The sequence below is a fragment of the Gobio gobio genome, assembly GCF_949357685.1.
Source record: "Gobio gobio genome assembly, chromosome: 3".
In the NCBI taxonomy this organism is placed as follows: Eukaryota; Metazoa; Chordata; class Actinopteri; order Cypriniformes; family Gobionidae; genus Gobio; species Gobio gobio.
In genome coordinates, this window is record NC_137099.1 from 12,106,461 (window position 1) to 12,126,488 (window position 20,028).

The 20,028-nt window shown below is 41.5% G+C and overlaps 1 protein-coding gene across 1 annotated transcript in view; it reads right to left on the bottom strand.

The window, feature by feature from the left end:
• Positions 1-2,158: 2,158 nt before the first annotated feature.
• Positions 2,159-20,028, bottom strand: part of LOC307123214 (interferon-induced protein 44-like) — a 33,703-nt gene continuing 15,833 nt past the window's right edge. Inside the window, exons 3-7 of the mRNA XM_079811667.1 lie at positions 5,459-5,663; positions 5,170-5,316; positions 4,913-5,084; positions 4,498-4,598; positions 2,159-4,371 (exon numbers count right to left, since the gene is read on the bottom strand). Of these exons, the coding sequence (XP_079667793.1) occupies positions 4,240-4,371; positions 4,498-4,598; positions 4,913-5,084; positions 5,170-5,316; positions 5,459-5,663 (757 nt within the window). The 3' untranslated portion in view covers positions 2,159-4,239. The remainder of the gene's footprint in view (positions 4,372-4,497; positions 4,599-4,912; positions 5,085-5,169; positions 5,317-5,458; positions 5,664-20,028) is intronic.

Genomic DNA, 20,028 nt, shown 5'->3' on the forward strand with positions numbered 1-20,028 from the left:
TTTACGTATGCTCATTATTAATTTGTCTCTACAAAAGTCAGCTGGGTTGTTTTGGTTCTGATATCATTTCTTTGTTTTGTTTCAGCTTTAGCAGGGCGATAACAAATTGTACCATCCCTGCTTCCACAAGCAGTCTCTCTCTCTCTCTATAACCTTTTTAACAGTCTTCTAAAACTTTAACTTCAATGTTAAATTTATTCTCATTTAAGGTCTATGTGTAAAAACATCTCATACCTTTTTAAACACTATGTTTTCCCTAAAACATGTCTTATTATTTTCAAGTGATGCCCTGTGCGTTTACTCATCAATATCTTCTATCATCTGTGGCACAGGCTTAGATATCAACCTTGAGCTGGTTTTGAAATAGAGAGAGACTTCTATGCATTCAGGACTGGTACTGCATTTTCATAAACTTTTAACTTGTCACTCTAGCACAGCATAAGACTTGGCTAGAGATCACATTTATCTTCTAATAAACATCAGACTTCACACTATCTCAGCGTAAGACCTGGCTAGAAATTAAAATTGTTTTCAAATAAGTGACAGACATTTTCCTTTTAACTCTATCTTTTGCCAGAATTGACGGTTCCAAATAACCATAATTTTATATTTGTCTTTTGCCCAAACAGTAAATTTAAACTTCAGACATCTAAATTGAGTCTGAGTTACTCTTCCAATTTTAGCCACAGCACCAGAAATGACATGGTGGGGCAGATTCAGATAAGCGAATTGTTTAATTACAGCTCTGCATGAGCTTATCTCTTGAAACAAAACATCAGCTTCTAGGGTTTTTTTTTTTTTTTGCTATTAACACCAATTCTCCTACAGTGTTTTTACCAACATCCAGTCAAATAAACTTCATCAGAATTTTTCACGAATCATTTTAACATTTTTATCATTTAAACCCTCTATGTCTCTAATTATATAGTTACTGCCATTAATTTTTAACCTCATAATTTATTTTAAAATGATCATGGATGTTTCCTTTAAAAGGAATTCCTTAAGACTTCAATTTATTGAACTTATTTCCTTATTTTCAATCTGTGTACCTCTGTTTAAAATCCCTCCGTGTTCGTGACTATATCTGCTTTTTCCTTTTTCTTTTCAAAAACAACTTCAAGTCCTTTTACTCAGACTACACAGACCAAATCCTACATCATTTTCAGTGATTTCTGCCAATTTATCTCACAAACAGTTAGGAATTAAAAATTTTCCAGTCTTTTAGCTTTTAGCCAGTCAAGTTTCTGATTAACTTTTCCAATTTAGAATTAAAACTTTTGCTGCCCATTTACTTAATAATTATTTCAAATTTCTTTGACGTCAGGGCTTTAGAGCAGCGCTGCTTACAGCGTTTGCTGTCTTTCGTCTCAAAATCTTTATCTGGACTGATCATGTCACTCAAATTGTTAGCCATCATTTTAGTCAAAGTTCATACTCACCTGAAATTATACCAGCAGAGATGGAGGCGGCGATCTTTAACCAAGACAGCTGTGGCTTCTGCGTGATGAAACTGCAAAGTACACTTATACGAAAAAGTCACTTACTGGTCCATTCCAATTTGGGTCATACCTTACATTTTACTCGGGATCGTTCCTGATGCATCCCTGGCAAACAACCCTGAATCTATTTTTATTTTGTTTAACTAATAACTTAATCCCTAACTGTCTATTGTCCTAAATTCGGGGGCCCCCTGTCTGAGTTGGAAGAGACGGAGAAGGTTTGCGGTGTGCACTGGCCCCCTTTGTCCAGTGCCGCATGCCCCTGAGGAGTGGTGACCTCACCTTAGCTTCAACAATCAGCTCTCCTTCCGCATGCCACTATTTCACTCTGGTAACAGTTCTACTGGCAACCCAGAGCGCCCGCTTATACCCTTTTGTGTTTCTTAACAAAGCTTCTTGACTCACTCGAGATAGCTGAACACAACCCGTAGTATAAGTAATCCTTATTTCCTCTCGAAATTAAAGGCTCTCCCGTACCCCCAACCCAGTCTCTTCCAGTCAGACAAGTCTAATAATAAAAATATACTACCTTATCTACTTGTTTGCCAGAGGTGTACCAAGGAATGATTGCTCGCCAAATCCTCCACCATAAACTGTTGGGGTAACAGCTTAGGACCCAGGACCAGTAGTGAAAAATGAAGACCAGGAGTCAGGAATCAGATTAATTAAAGAAAATTTACTGAAGAATAGTTTGCAGTTTCATCAGCAGAAGCCAGCTCAAGAGGAGTTTGTAGGCCGCACTCCCTCCAACAGTCTCCCCGCCTCCGTCTAACGTACATACAATTTTCTGAACAGTTATACTGTTTTCAAGGTCTAGACACGTCATTACTGCCATGTGGAATGAGTCTGATTGGTTCTAACAACATGCAATGTAAGCAACTTTCCACACGTAGACAGATAGGAGCATATATCACTAAAAATGCGTAGACTCCGTGTCGCCCAGGCCCAGATTAATCCTCAATGACCTCGGAGGTCACAGAAAAGACGCCTCAAAGTCTGGAATCGTTTGCAGAAAGGACCATCTCCAATACTGGATCTGCACAAATCATACAACGCACACACACAATACTCCAGAGAATACCAGTTTCCATCAAGGTCGGGACATCTTAACTAACTATCAACAAAGCTGAATCTGCAAAACATGCTGATACTACATTTAGTACAGAAGTGACTTTATTCTATTCTATAAAGAAAGAAAAGTATATCAGAGAGGTACATTTCGGTTACATTTTGAGTCCCCAAAAGAGTCACATAGCTGTAACATAGATGACCCCGGGGGTCGCTTTAGGAAGACATACAGTTAACACATGCTGAGCTCTTCTCACTTCAAACACCAAGGACATTTGCCTGTCAGCACATCTTGACACAGACATCAGAGCTGGATTCAAAAGCACAGAGCAACTAAAACACTACAATATTCAAAATCACTCCTTGAATATAGAGAACTGATTTATCAAATGTAGGACACTGTTATAACTTGATTATCATTCATTCTTATTTTAATATTGAACATAAAATCATTCTTGAAGGATATGTGTCTGATGAAGAGACAAGTGATGTTTGGCTTGACCCTTGACCCTTCATTTGATATGTGTCTGATGAAGAGACAAGTGATGTTTGGCTTGACCCTTGACCCTTCACAATGAAATATCTTTACATGTATAGATATGATACAACAGGTATTTTGAAGTGGAGTGTAGGGGTAGTGAGGAGTTAAACACCACAATAACAGCTTCTCTCATAAACTAATAAGAGAATTTTAAGTCTTATTGACAGATTTAAGGGAGACGTGACATGAATGCACTACAGAAAAAAGAAAAAAGCTGGGATAAGAATAATAGGACAAGAAAGCAAAGCAATCGTGACAAAACAGTAATTTTCCTGCATTTCTGATTGTTGTTCTTCTAAATCTGATTTGATTTTGTACGTTTCTGCAGTTCATGTAGATGAGCTCTCAAAATACCAGAGAATAATACAAAATAAGTTAGCAATTGAGTATATATTCGATGCGATGCAGGAATGGCTTAAAGGGATAGTTCTCACAGAAATTAAAATGTACTCATCCTCACCCAAATTACATTTTTGGGTCATCTACCCTTTTAATTGAATCTGTTAGGGTGTAACGGCAGTCAAGATGTAAAATCAGTGACAAAAAAAAAAAAAAAAAAGAATATAGAGTTCAGGGTGTTTATTTTGGTGCAAAAAACAGTTTTCAACTGTAACTTTTTTTTGTGTTCAAGATTTACAAAAATTATATAATGAGAATGTACAACATGAATCCATTTTCCAAACCGTGTTTTTGTCTTACCCTAAATCATTATGGTACACTAATAATAAGTGGTTATATTGGGACTATTTGAGATCAGACTGGTAGGAACCGGAAGAGAGCAAAAGAGTTACAGACTGCAGCTTTAAATAATCTAAAATTAGAGTGTCACTGCATTATTCACAAATTATTTATTTGTGTAATTTAATAGTTTTAATTTTGTTAAATGTAAATCTTTTCTTTAAAAATGTCAAATTTTGAATATTTCTATTAATTTTCAGGTTTACATTAGATTTTAAATCTCAGATTAAATTTAAAATTAAACAACACATAATCCTCTCTATAGTCATTTTATATCACATGTTATAAAATGTTATTGGTATCACATTCAAAGAATGACCCACTCCAAATGCATTAATAACTGTATATATGTAATTTTTGTCAGTCACTGTCCACCAATCTATTATTGGCACTCTAAACAATCTGATCAAGTGCCTTTAGTATCAGAACATCAACATCATCCTCTGTGTCAATCTCATCATGGTAGTTCTTCACTGGGAAGATGTTTGACAATGGCAAACCCATTTTGACACTGCACATCTCCATCTGGACAGGAACAGAATGTTAGGTCAGAAAATTAGATGTGGCTTTTAAACATAATAATATAAACATGGGCAAATATTTGCAATATGTCAAATTTTAACATGCAAGTCATTGAATGATATCACATACCTTCTCTTTGATGATCTTGCTAGTGTAGATTTTCCTTAGATCATCGTTGACCAGCGGACATGCTTCATCCACTTTGGTCATGACAACCACTTGAGAAATCCCTACAGCAAATGCAGAAGCAATGTAAAGGTTCAATAACAAGATTTTTTTCTCAACAAAATGGAGAATTTGTGGTTTTTTGTTGTACTTATCTACATAACTAACCCACATACATTGTCTGGGTCAGATAAATAATTAAGCAGAAAAGTTGAGCCTTGACACATGTTCTGTTTGCACTTAAAATGCAGCCTGTGTCTGGATTTTGTCCACCTACTCATTGAAAAAACACACAAACCCAACCCACTTCATGCCCTCTTCTCTCTCCTATGAGCTTATGAATGAAAATCATAATCAAACATTCATGGGTCAGTTTTACCCTTATCACTGATTCTCTGGCGGATGATCTTCAACTTGTCAATAAGTTTATCATCTGTGAGTTGGACTGTATTTGCATCTATGACGTAAACCAGACAGAAAGCCTGATCGGAGAGGACAGGGTCACTGGTGTAAAGTCCATCCTTGTGTGTGAGTGCCTGCTCCTGGTTGAACTAAGATTGGAAATTCAACAAAATATGTTAAACGTCAAACCTACACATAGCTCTATGTTAAAATGTTAATGTAGTGATTTATTACTTTATAGCCGTCCTTCACGTGGCCAAACACAGCATTGATGATGTCATCTGTTTGCGCCCCAGCCAACACACCAGGTTCTAAGCCCATTATGTCCTTGAAGACGAAGGGCAAAGATTTTTTCCCACTTCTGATGGTGTATCCTTTGAGCTACAAATGAAGACCAAACATATTGTGAACAATTTCCAAGAAATCCTCACATGATCATCTAAAATGCTCAACGCTTAAGAGTGGGTCAAATCATATTTCTGGGTCTTTTAGAAAACATCCAACTTTGGTTAAAAATACCTACGTTTTGTGTGAAACTATGACTGTCACCACCAGTTGTATCAACTAGCGCTCTGGAGGAGATCTGTCCTTGAAAGACACTATCGATGGAGTTAATAAAGCTGGACTTTCCTGCTCCAATTTGCCCGGCTACCAGGATCTTGATGTCCTTTACATCTGGATTACTTGGAGAGAAGTTTTCCAGCTTTTCTTTCAGGGCTTTTTTCTGTCTGTACAAACAAAGAAAATATGAGAATTGATCGTGTTTGTGGGCCAAACTGCTGCCACTTTGTCATGTCAATAAAAAAATAACTTTGTCAGGTCAAAATCTTGTTATTACAATAATGGTCAGTAGATGGCTGAAGTGTTCTAGATCAGTGGTTTTCAAAATTTAAGAGCAACCCTCTTTTTTTTCTTTTTTTATTGTCGCGACCCATAGCCTACAACCATTTACATTCAAACAAGTCAAGTCAAGCATTATATTACTTATATACAATGGACCATTTGACTGTATTCTCCATTAAACCACTAGATGGCACAAATCCAGCTCAGCACTTTTCCACACAACCGCTTTTTCGTTCGCAACGCAAAGTTAATTCTGCACTAATTTGATCTAGCTATAAATGGGATGCTAATTAACTGCTGCATGCATTTTGCTGCATGCTTAAAAATACACTACATATACATAATATATATATATATATATATATACATAATATATATATATATATATATATATATATATATATATATATATATATATATATATATATACAGTATATATATATATATATATATATATATATATATATATATATATATATATATATATATATATAAAATCAAAAACATTTTAAATGTTTTTGAGAGAGAAAAAAAAGGTAAGTCATGTAGGCCTATAAGTCGCAGTTTATTGCATTCAGAAATAATACCGGTAAAAAAAGTGAAATGTTATAATGTAGTCTAGGCTACTACAAACATTATAAACACTACAAACATTGCTATAGGCTATTTTAGTTCCCCTCACTCCACAACAAATCATTTAACGTCATTCAGAACAGATCAAGAATGAAAATAATATAAGTAGCTACGCTAACTATATAATTTTCACGTAGTCTAACTCTCTCATTCGAATCCGATTTTTCCAAATATTCGCAATGTAGCCTATTTGGATGCTAAACCACTATTTATTATTGGCTCTGTACTTCACTCGCGTCCCAATATTGAAGGAAAAAATCATCCTCTTCACATGCGCAAAAATGTGCTTGGAAACACCACAGCGGAGCGGTGCTCATGCTGAATGGCACGAATTGTACTACTGACTATTCAAACTGAACTGTGTATCTTTTTATATGTTAGGTTGACTATTTTATTTTGATAATGAACAGGCTGCGATGTCAAGTTTGCAGTGCTGGAATATGTTGTGTGCGCGTGAAGTGCCGGCGTGATCGAACAGAGGAAACCTAAAATAAGTAATTTGGTCAAATAGATAATACGAGTAGACATCGAAATTGCAAAGTGCTTACTTACATTGTGCTATTGTAAAATAAAGAAAACAAGATGTGCTTTCTGTCGTCTGGGTTTCCTTTCCGTGAAGTTGTTGACAAAACTCACAAAAATGAACCAAACTCTGCAACAACTGTCGCACAGTTTTTTCTTTCTTTTTGTTAAAGCTGCTGTCCGTAACTTTTTTTGTGTTCAAGATTTACAAAAATTATATAATGAGAATGTACAACATGAATCCATTTTCCAAACCGTGTTTTTGTCTTACCCTGAATCATTATGGTACACTTATAATAAGTGTTTATATTGGGACTACTTCAGACCAGACTGGTAGGAACCACTGCAGAGGAGCACAGTCCCTGCGTGACTCGCCATAGACATAAACAGAGACGCATGCCGCAAGACGCATACAGTTCAAAAACAAAAAGTTACGGACTGCAGCTTTAATGTTAATTATTTAAGTGAAATATATTTTGCGTATGTATTCCTTTTATATAGGCCTATAGAATATGATTTTATGAAAAAAAAAAATATTTTTATATATTTTTATTTAGGCTATGTAATAATTTGTACTGAACACATTTGTCTGAACAGAGCACCAGAGTTACTTTATTCTCTCACCGGGCACATGAACGCACTCCTCATCGAGCATCACGCTCTCACTCTGTAATCACAACGTAATCACGTTCTCCTAAAGGCATACACCCATTACATCTCCCCTTTTCAGTTTTTTTCGAACAGAGTATTGAATATAAACATTTTCAATTTAACCTATGTTTTTTTTTGTTTTTTTTGCGTTTATCAACTTTCAACATATTTCAGCTCAACAACTTATTTCTTAATAATGATGATTGTTCTTTTTTAACCTGAGACTGGCTTACTCCAGCGGATGCAGGGATGAACTGCAAGTGACAGCGGTTGGGGTGCAGAGTTGCCCCTTGATGTGTCTAAATAACAAAAGATTGAGGAGTCGTGCTCTCTCCTGTGACCACAGTAGCTGTTCCCCAGGTCTTTTGATGGTCCAACTTTTTGAGCACGGCATCACCAGACCTGAATGATGGTAAGGTTCTAGCCCCATGGTGGCGATTAAAGTAGAAGGCTTGCTTTTGCTTTTCCATGGAATCTATTCTCCGTTATTGTCGTCCAGATTTGGCCATTCCGGCTGAAGATTTGTTTCAAGCATTGGAAGTGTTGTTTTAATATTTCTGCCCATAAGGAGTTAAGCAGGGCTTACGCCAGTAGTGATGCAAGGTGTTGCCCTGTAGCTCATCAGAGCCAGAAGAGGATCTTTCTGTTTAAAAATTTGTTTAGCAATCTGCACTCCTCTCTCTGCGTGTCCATTTCCTTGAGCGTGGTGTGGACTAGATGTGATGTGCAGAAAGTCAAATTATTTAGCAAATTCTTGGAACCCAGAACTCACAAACTGACGATCATTGTCCGAGACTATTTAATCAGGGCAGCCTACCCTCACAAATAGTGCTTTCAGTTTTAAAACTACTTCTGAGGTGGTGGTCATTGGCATGTGAAGGATCTCAAGAAATCGAGAAAAATAGTCTGACACAACAAGGTAAGTGTGCTTGTTATACTCACACAAATCAATAGCTAGCTTTTTCCAAGGCCTGTCTGGAAGTGGGGTTGGGATGAGAGGCTCCTTTTGCTGTGTCTGCTTCATCTCAAGGCATGTTCTACAGGATTGAACCTTTTGTTTGATTTCAGATGAGATGTCTGGCCACCACACAGATGTATTAGCGCGCTCCCTACACTTCGTCAGACCTTGATGTCCATTGTGTATTCTGTTTAGTATATCCACTCTCAAGACATCTGGAATCAACATACAACTTCCTCTTGTCAGTATTCCGTTGTGCTCAGACAGCTCATTCTTGAAAGGGAAAAACTGTCGAACTACCACTGGAGTTTTTTCAGCAAAATCGGCCATCCTGACTGGATATACTTCAGTACAGTTTGCAGGTTGTTGTCGGCCTTTGTAGCAGCCCTAATGGTTTCACGTTTTGTTGGGCGTGCGGGCATGCTTCCAGTAACAGCAGCAATGTAAAACTCCACATTAGAGTGTATGTTGAGGTCATTTTCCCTGCATGCTAGTGGGCTTCGTGATAAGGTATCAGCCACCAGCAAAGTTTTTCCTGGAGCATGTTCTGCAGTCAGTTTTAATCTCAAAAGCCTCATAAGTAGTCTTTGACATCGCAACGGAACAAGTCCTTTTTATTCTTAGGAGGCACTAACGGTTTGTGATCTGTCACTAATTTGAAGTTTTCAAGGCCAATCAGGTACTTTTCGAAAGCCCAGACACTCCCCAGACATTTTTTCTCAATCTGGGCATATCTGGACTCAGCCTCAGATTAACTGCATGAGCAATACGCCACAGGTTTCCAGTCTCCATCATGCAGCTGCAGTAACACTCCACCTATACCATAGCTGCTAGCGTCAGCTGAAACAGCGGTAGGCAGAGCCACATTATAGAATTTCAAAACTGGAGAAGGGGAAAGGATGTCTTTAATGTGCTGGAAAGCCGCCTCCTGAGGATATGCCCAAGTCCATACTGTTGTTGACCTCAGCAGGTCATATAGTGGTTTGCCTTCTGCTAAAGGTTAGGAATGTACTTGCCCAGGTAATTGAACATTCCAAGTACACGTTTAGCTCCTGAACATTACGTGGAGGTGAGAGCTCACGGACTGCTCTGACCTTCTCAGGATCGGGCCTCACGTTTATTTTATTGATCAAGTGACCGAGGAAGTGAAGTTGCTGTTGTCTCAGCAGACACTTTTCACGATTTAACTTCAATCCAGCAGACTCAATTCTCTCCAACACCTTGGTAAGCTGTTGATCGTGCTGTTCCATGGTGTCTCCATACACCAATATATCATCCATATACACTGATACTCCTTCAAGCCCTCGTAGAGTTTCTGTTATCTTTCGTTGAAATATTGCCAGGGCACTGGAGATGCCAAAAGGAAGACGTTTAAAGGAGTACCTTCCGAATGGTGTTATTAAAGTGGCCAGTTTGCTGCTTTCTGGATGTAATGGTATCTGCCAAAAGCCTGAGGCAGCATCCAAGGATGAGAAGACTGTCTCTCAGCTTTGCCATTATCTCCTCTGTTATTGGAAGAACATATCTTTCTCGTTTCACAGCTTCATTAATTTTTTTCAGATCTACACAGATGCATACCTTGCCATTCCGATTTGGTACTGGCACCATGGGTGCACACCAGTCTGTGGGGTCTGTCACTGGCTCAATGACCCCGTTCTCTTTCATGCGTTGTAGCTCCTCCTTTACCTTTTGCATGATGGGCAGGGGTTCTCTGTGCGCTGTGTGCACTGCATATGGCTTAGCATTTTCCTTAAGCTGGATTTTAACAGGTGCTGTTTTAAGAGTTCCATGCTCACCAAATGCATTGTGAACTTCCTCAATGCGTTTAACCAGTCCCATTGAGGACACAGTGGCTCGGCTAAGCAAATTGTTCATGTTTTGTCCATGGATGACATATAAAGGAAATGCATACACATTCCCAGTGTATTCGGTACTGGCTTGAAACTTTCCCAAGCACTCTAGTTTACCTCCAGGACTACACAGTGAAACATTTGATGGCTGCAGCATTCTCCTGGGATTTAGCCAGCTGAATGTTTCTTCACACATGATGTTTGCATCCGCACCGTATCAATTTTAAATTGAATTGGTGTCATTCCAATAGAAATTTGCACAGTCCACTGCTCATCATTTCTTTTTGAACTTGTAACAGCACACAGGAAATTGATGTTTTATAAACAAATTTCGGGAGAAGCACATTCAGATAATTAAACCTAACTAAACACAAGTGGAGCACCCTCAGATTATTAAACCTAATTGAACACGGGAGGAGCACATTAAAACTAATCAGTCAATCAACGATAGGAGGTGTATATAGACAGCCGATTTACCTTCCTGTCGTTGACAGTTTCTTAGCTTTTGGTCTGACCGTCTGCTACCATGTCGCAAAGCCAATCATCCTCCTCCTCCGTCGATGAAATCAGCACTCCTCGGGACCCTCTGCCGCAATCTGCCGGCCCTAGGCCAACTCCTCCGCCGCTGGACATCGCACCCGAGCCCCAGGCTTCTTAGCGCGGCCGCCAGCCTGCTCGTTCAGCCTCACGCTCACAAGACGCCGAGGCCAACCCTCGCCTCCACCGGCGAGACGGCCAACTCCATCCCCGGCGTCCTCTTACAGCTCGGCCGTCCCGACGATCCCAGCCATCGGGAAGTGGACGGTGGTAGGTCTGAGGCAAGCGCTGGCAAACTCCGAAGTACAGTTATCGCGGAAATTAACCAAAGCAGAACTGTACAAACTTTATGTCAGCTTGCAGCCAGACAACCGCTTTCCAAAATCCACTCCCAAAACAGCCAACAGGCAGACTAGAGCACGCAGGGCTCAGGAGTCACCTCGATCGACACCTTCTCCTCTCCGCACAAGATCCAGCTCGATTCGAGCAACGGGCAACAACAGGCCTTCAGCAAGCCTGGGACGCGCCCCTGATTTCACCGCGCCAAGGCCCCACCTGCTTTCAACCGAGGGCCAACCTCGCACCGCGGCTTCTCCCGCCGCAGCGGCGTTTGCAGCTGGGCCCACCAACCTGCCTCCAGTCTCTCCTTCCGTTCCTCCCACAGTTACTAACCCTTTTCATTTGCAGTGGCCTCCAGCTCCCTTCGCAGAGGCTAGCGCGAGCTTGCCAGCAGCCCAAGCGCAAGGTTACCATCAGTCCAAACCACCTTTTGCTAACTTTTCTTCTCCTTTCCAGTGGCCTGCAGCTCCAGCAAACTCAATGCCGCCCCTACCGACAGCACAAGCACATATTCCTCAAATGTATTCTACTTTTCCTCATGCTCCCAACAACTTTTCCCTCCAAGCTCCAGAAGCCCAGCCTCCTCTGTCTTCCAACCCCCTTCTGCAGACTAAATCTTCATTTTCTCTCCTCACAGCAACACAGATGCCTGTCCCTGCTAACGCCGTCGCCTCGGAGCCACCTCCAGTGGCTCAAAACATCCGGGCTCAGATCCTGGCAGGTGTAGATGTTGACTTGTCATCTCTCCTCTCTATGTTCCCTGTATCAGACACAAACCGTCAGTTAGACTGCGGGGATTTTTCAGTCACTCTAAAAAAACCCAACCCACATTCTTCCCGCTTACTTTCTTTTCCCGAATTTTCGATCGCTTTTTCCCGTTTCACGGACATAATTTGTTCCGTTTTCCCCCACAGGCGCCGCGAGCTGAATGATTATCTCGCAATCATAGCGGAGCTCGCGTTGTCCTTTGGGGGAAGTCATTTTTACACCCATCACAAACTCTTTTCAGCAAAGTGTGCCGTACGGCTCGCCCAGTGGAATCAGTGCGCTTACTGGGGCGCTCTCGATTCGGATCTCCACAGCAGGGTGTTCCTAGGCTGCAGGAACATCTCATGCGCAGTTTGCAGGTCAGTGGCACATTCCACGACGTCATGCCCCCAGATTAACCCCTACACCCCCGGCCCATATACAACACAAGTTAAATCGACCAGTTATGTGCCACGACCTGCAACCACCTCAGCAACCCAAGATTTCAGACGAAATCCCCCTCGTTTTGCAGACAACCAGCCGTGCAACAGTTTTAACACAGGGAAATGCTACAGACAACATTGCAGATTCCTGCATATCTGCAATTTCTGTGGTGGAGCGCACGCTCGCTATGTATGCCCAGTGAAAAAATCTATCAATAAAAACCCCAAAAATTACTTATCGACTCCTGTGAACATTTCTCGTCTTTCCGTCGAATTAGAACACCACCCGGACGCTGATTTCACAAATTATTTGCTAACCGGGCTCGAACACGGCTTTATACCCGGCATCGAAAGCCCGCTTTCCCAGAACACGATTTGTAACAATCTCCAATCTGCTCTCGCTGAAGCCGAAGTTGTAGATCACCTGATTAAAAAAGAAGTCGAGTCAGGATTCATGATCGGCCCTTTTGACGACCCTCCCATTGAAATTTTTCGCATTAGCCCCATCGGCGTGGCCACGAGAAAATTTTTCGGTAAAAAACGCCTCATTATTGATCTCTCAGCACCGCACAATTCCCCGTTTCCTAGCATAAACAGCTTGATCCATCTCGACGAATTTTCTCTCAAATACCATGAAATAGAGCATGCAATCGAAATGATTAAAACCGCAGGACGGGGTGCTTGGCTCGCAAAAATCGACATCACTTCTGCTTTCAAAGTGATGCCAATCCATCCAGATTCATGGCACTTATTTGGGGTCCGTTGGCACGAGAAATTCTATTTTGCCGTACGCCTAACGTTCGGATGAAAAAGCAGCCCCAAGATTTTCGACATGCTATCAGAAGCGGTTTGTTGGATCCTGTCGAACAATTATGCCATCCCTCACCTCATCCACCTGCTAGACGATTTTCTCATTATCTCGCCACCTGACTCCATCCCAGACGCGCACATTCTCACCGTCAAAAAAGTTTTTTCCGAACTCGGAATCCCCATTGCCCAGGAAAAAACTATGGGTCCTGCCACATCCATCGAGTTCCTTGGTATTAATTTGGATTCCGTAAAATTCCAAGCTTCACTACCAAAGGAAAAAATTTATAGGATAATTCTCGTCGCATCAACCTTTTTAGAAAACGCCCACCGTTCCAAACGCGAACTCCTATCCCTGCTATGTCACTTAAACTTCGCAATGCGCATCATTCCGCAAGGCCGCCCTTTCATCTCGCATCTTCTCTCACTTGCATCTTCGGTTCACGCGCTGGAGGACCTAATTCTAATAACCACGGCGTGCCGCGACGAACTTAGGCTATGGAGAACATTCCTAAACCAGTGGAACGGCTTGTCTTTTTTCTAAAACAATCTCGTTTCTTCCCCTGTTGACATCCAACTTTTCACAGCTCCTTCAATCGGCTTTGGGGGATTTTATCAAGGATGCTGGTTTGCGTCTCCATGGCCACTGCAGCTTCAGGACATGCTACAGTCCTCAGCGCTTTTCGAGCTTTACCCTCTCGTAGTCGCGGCTTTCCAGTGGGGGAAAGAATGGACGGCTAGTAGCATATTAGTGCATTGTGACAACGAGGCAACAGTCCAGTGCATTAATAAAGGCCGCTCTCATTCACCTGCTCTAATGCACCTTCTAAGACGTCTAATCTGGATCGCAGCTTGCGATCAGTTTATTATTACTGCAAAACATGTCACAGGGTCCGAAAACCTAATTGCTGACTCTCTGTCTCGTTTTCTGTTTCAGAAATTCAGGACATTGGCTCCAGAGGTACCTCATTATTCAGAACTGATATTTCCATAAACCACCCGCTAAAACCACTCTTTGATGAATCGCTCAACAGTATCCTCCAAGCAGTTTCTCCCAGAACAATCCAATCCTACGTGACAGCTTGGAGATGTTTTAAATCTTTCCATTTCCTGTATAGCTTACAGTTCCCTGATTTTTCTCTCCTCTCAATTACGTCTTTTATCTCCTATCTCAACAACATCAAGAGCTTCCAAGTTGGATCCATCAAAGGATACCTGAGCGGTATCCAATTCTACCACAAATTAATCTATGGCACTCCGTCTCCGGAGATAAACAACTCACAAACCTCCCTCTTGATCAAAGGAATTCAGCGATCACAGCCTACCCGCCCGGACAGCAGACAACCCATAACACTAGAGCTACTCACAAAATGCATTCATACCCTTCGTACAGGCTACCAGCCCCTTCATACAGCCCGTACACTCGATACCATGTTTATCTTAGCCTTTTTTGGCTTCCTTAGATGCTCAGAAATCGCGATCACCTCCAAATTCGACCATAAAGTCCACCCCACTATCTCAGACCTATCAGTACTCGATGATGAAACCATATCATACTTAATCAACCAAAGCAAGACAGACCAAGCTAAAAAAGGCCATTTGATCTACATTTTCAACATCTCCTCCCCAATCCAACCATTCCAAACTGTTCGTGCATACCTCCAAATGAGGAGATTTCAGGCGAAATCTCTTTCTGAACCCCTTTTCGTAGACGCTTCTAACAAACCCATCACACGCTTCTGGTTCCAAAAACAGCTCAAATCTGTTCTCCAGCAATCAGGCACCTCAGCGCAAAACTTATCAAGCCACTCCTTCCGCATAGGGGCAGCAACAACAGCAGCGCAAAAAGGACTCTCCCAACAGCAGATCCAAGCTCTTGGAAGATGGTCTTCTCACGCTTTTCAAAGCTACATCAGGACCGACCGATACCACATCAGGAAAGCTCACCAAACCCTTATTAATTAATAACATTTATTAAAAAACCCTGTCCTATTTTTTCTCTTCTTTCTATCTAGCGAGGCTCACCCATTGAATATAGCGAGTCTTGATCTCCTGTTGGATGCTGCAAGAGCTCTCCTGGACAGCGGCTATTCTTTTTCCTCTTTTTTCGTCTGGCGAGGCTCACTCATTCGACACCTTGAGCTGATTTCCCGTCGGATGCCGTGAAAGCCCTCTAGCCCAGCATCCATCTCTTTCTTCCTCTGACCAGCGAGGGTTCCCTTTCCGATGCCTTGAGAATTGTTCTCCCATTGGATGCCGCGAGGGCCCTCCAGGTTGCTATCAATCTTTTTCTTTTTCCATCCAGCGAGGCTTGCTCCTCCGATACCGCGAGTCTTGATCTCCTTTCGGACACAAAGAGCGCCCCAGGTCTATGCCTATCCCTTCTCTTTTCTCCGTCCAGTGAGGCTTACCCGATACCGCGACTATTGATCTCCTTTCGGATGCTGCAAGAGCTCTCCTGGGCGAACATCCATGCTTTACCCTCCACCCGTCCGCCAGCGAAGCTTACCCATCTGATACAGCGAGTATTGATCTCCCATCAGATGTCGGCAAGAGCTTCCTGGCTGGGTGTTCCACTTCTCCTTCACCGTGCCGTCGGCCGATAGGACCCACTCACCTGACACCAGAAACTGCTCCTGGTGGAGGCTGGGTGGGCCCCCTCGGTCAGTCGTTACTTTTAATTGCGCCGCCCCGTCTATCGGTCAGTAGGGCTCACCCGTCCGACGCCACGAGTATTGATCTCCCGTCAGATGCGGCCTGAGTTCCAAACAACGCGCCCCCCCCCCCGTTCACCAACCAGTAGGGGGCCCCTCTGGTTGGGCGGATTAAAACATGTGCTCCCCTTTCTTTCGACCGGTAGGGTTTTTTCCCAGTCCGATGCAATGAGCCTTGGCCTCCCATTGGATGTCGTAAAAGCCTTCCCGATCGGTTACCCCAAATTCGGACTGCTCCACACTTATCAGCCAGTAGGGCCCGTTTCGCCAGGCGCTATGAGCGCCCGTCAGAGGCAACACGGGTCCTCCCGGCCAGGTAGTTCCAAACCATGCTGCTTCTCATTTATCGGCCGGTAGGGTTTTTTCCATCTGATACAGTGAGCATTGGCCTCCCATTGGATGTTGCAAGAGCCTTCCCGACCGGTTGTTCTCATTTTTCGGCCGGTAGGTTTTTTTTCCATCTGATACAGTGAGCATTGGTCTCCCATTGGATGTTGCAAGAGCCTTCCCGACCGGTTGTTCTAAACGAAGGCTTCTTCCAGCCATCAGCCAGTAGGGCTCGTCCGCCCGATGCCGTGAGCTGCTCCCATCAGAGGCAACACGGGCCCTCCTGGTCAAGTAACCAGGCTTATCAAACCGCCAGCCCACCAATTATCTGCGTATTTGGGGGGTTTTCTGGTGGCTGTCCTCTGTTCTTGCATTTTGGGGGATACTCTGGGTTCGGGCAAAATTCCGAGCCCGGAGTCCTCCCCCGGACAGCACGCCAAATACGCATAATCTTTACTCTATTTAATTTGATGTAAGTGTGAACTCGTGAATTGATGTTTTATAAACAAATTTCGGGAGAAGCACGTTCAGATAATTAAACCTAACTAAACACAAGTGGAGCACCCTCAGATAATTAAACCTAATTGAACACGTGAGGAGCACATTAAAACTAATCAGTCAATCAACGATAGGAGGTGTATATAGACAGCCGATTTACCTTCCTGTCGTTGACAGTTTCTTAGCTTCCCCCCACCACCCCTTCTCCTCACTTTCTTAATTAAACTCCAATAAGACATCAGCACAATCATAAAATACATGCAATCTAGTCCTAGACTATTTCCATCATGGGGGGGATACTCTGGGTTCGGGCAAAATTCCGAGCCCGGAGCCCTCCCCCGGACAGCACGCCAAATACACATAATCTTTACTCTATTTAATTTGATGTAAGTGTGAACTCGTGAATATGGTGTTTGTGCAACAGTCTCTGTCACTTCTCTCACTGCTTTGCTGTGACACATTCTTTCCTGTGACCCACTTTGTTACATTTATTGCATGTTGTCTTTATTGCTGGGCATTTTTCCTGTTGTCTGTGTTTGATTTTTCCACACTTCCACATTTTGGTTCTCCTTGCTCTTTATCATTTTTCTGTTTATGTTTCCATTTCTGATGTCCTCTGTATGCTGCTTTCTCTTGAGCTATCTCTTGTACTGCACAATGTAATCACGTTCTCTTAAAGACATACACCCATTACAGGCTATGGCTGCGTTCGAAACCGCATACTTCCCTACTATATAGTATGTAAAAAGCAGTAGGCGAGCGAATAGTATGTCCGAATCCTTTGTATTCATACTAAAAGAGTAGGCGAGAACTACCAGGGTTTTGGACTATTTCTCGCGAGATTCAGACGTGCGTACATTAATGTTGCGTTCGAATATGCCTACTTACCTACTATATAGTAGGAGAAAACAGTACGTGAAAGGAGTAGTATGTTCGAAACCTCAGTAATCATAAAAGAGTATGCGAGAAATCCCCGGATGGCCTACTGATTCCGCGCAGATTGTGAAGCACTCACTGTCGGATACTTTTCTATCCCTGCCTTTTCATGAGGCCACAGGAAAGGATACGTCAGGCGGAGAAAAGCGAATCAAATGTGAGTATTACAAACCAAAATCATGGTTCCTTGTGTTAAAATCGCATTTGTTGAACTACTGTAGAGTAAACTGTTGAATTGTTGAAGGTGTAAAGACGACAGTCAGTATGTGTAGTTGTGATTGGGCTGTATAAACACGTTTTATTATGTATGAGCTCCAGTAACACACACACACATCTCCAAAGTGGATTTACATAAACCATATACACCTTAAAGATAAAGATGCTTACTAAATGTTTATTTAACATCTGACAGGAACATTTTCGATAAGTATTGCAGATGACATCACAGCATGAAATAGACACCTGAACAGAAGGATGTGTGTGTGCTATAATGTAGGGTTCACTGTAACGTCAACACTGTTAACTTTACATGAACGTCAGTAATGTTAATAAATCTACATAAAGTAACTAAACATAAGTTATCTTTTTTATTTGTCCATTAGTACTGTTGATGAATTGAGGAACAGTAACATATCAGCAACTACCTCACCATTTAAATGTAGTATTGAGCACATAAACTTTTATGCTTTTATCAAGGTGTTGTTTAAGATACAGGTAACATGAATGTTGTCTGATGTTACAGGGGCAGAAGAGCATGTGTGTGTGTTTATCTGGTGGAGACTGGAGAGAGGGTGATGAAGGAAGGCTGTCATCAAAGGCTTTGAGTATTCTACAGAAATGAATAAAACATCAATTTAAATATTAAGTTGTATTTTATTTTAATTTCAAACAGAGTTATTTCAGCACTTTTCTGATTCTTGATGTCTGTGCATTTGCTGCAGAGCTTCTGTGGTTGAGCCTTGCTCAAGGACACACTGGTGGTGACGGCTGCGGAGATTGACGCAGAAACCTTCTGCTTATCAGTTCAGTGTTTAGCCCACTACACCACAAAAGTGATAAAGCTACAATACAAATAGCATGTAATTGTAAAAATATTACATTAAATATGGCAAGAAATGGGATGCTGACAACATGAATTGTAAAACGTTTTAAGTAGTCATGCTGATGGAGAGTAGGCACACTGATGTTTGGAGCAGACATCAGCAGTCAAATTGTCCCGCACATGTTCTCCCACTCTTGCTTCAAGGTTGTGGGGTTCAGGAGGGACATGATGGACGGCTAGGACAGGCGAAGGTATTCACGGTGGTCAACTGCTTCATCAATATAAAGCCGCTGAATTGGCACAGCTGTGTTGAGATGGCAGCAGATGTGGGGTTCACCGCCTGTAAATGCGTGATGGTTTGTTAGAACAATACGTTTGAATAAAGCTTTGTTTCATGTGTTGTTGACTTTAATTCATTTATTGTGATGTTTACTTTTATTCATTCTTTTACTCATTAATTTATGTTTCCTTTTGTTGTCAGTAAATAAAATATTTTATTAACTCATGCATTAATTCATTGCTTGACTGAAAATTGATATGTATTCAAAGCGGCTGCATTTTTTCTAGTGTGTATTCATGCATCGCTAAGTCATATGACAACAAATTGCATTTAGCTTGTTTTACTAAAACGATATAATTTTCATAAAAAAATAAACAAAAGTAATATAATTAAGTATCGATAAGCATTTGTCATTATTATTGTAAGTGTTTTAGTGGGCTAGCAATGCAATTCATTCTGGTGTAATCTTAATTTTTAATAGTGATACTTACATTTTTCGAGTATTAAATCAACAGTTTTCTCCAAAAGTTAGATCTTCGAGCAGCTGAAAGATGTCTCTGTGCAGACATTACAAACACTGAGGGAAACCGCACAGGTCGGACTGTGGAGTTACTGATGCTATGAGCTGTTACTGCACCTGTCACTCATATCTTTTATTTTATAATTACATGGTTGTATCTTTAACAATCATAATGATAAAACAAAACAAATATGGGTTTGCATACATTATATACAAAAAAAACAATAACAAGGTTAGATATCTTTGAATAATTCATCATAATGCAATAAAATTTTTATTTCATAAGCCTGAGGGATGAAACAGGAGTTGAATTTAACAAGAAAAAGGAAAATATAAAGGAGATTTAGGCCAATTTTGCTTGTGGATGAAATTTTTTGCATATAAAACTGCTCGGGTTATGTTGTAGCGAATGTAGCAATTATGGGCGCAGACATATAGATGAATGA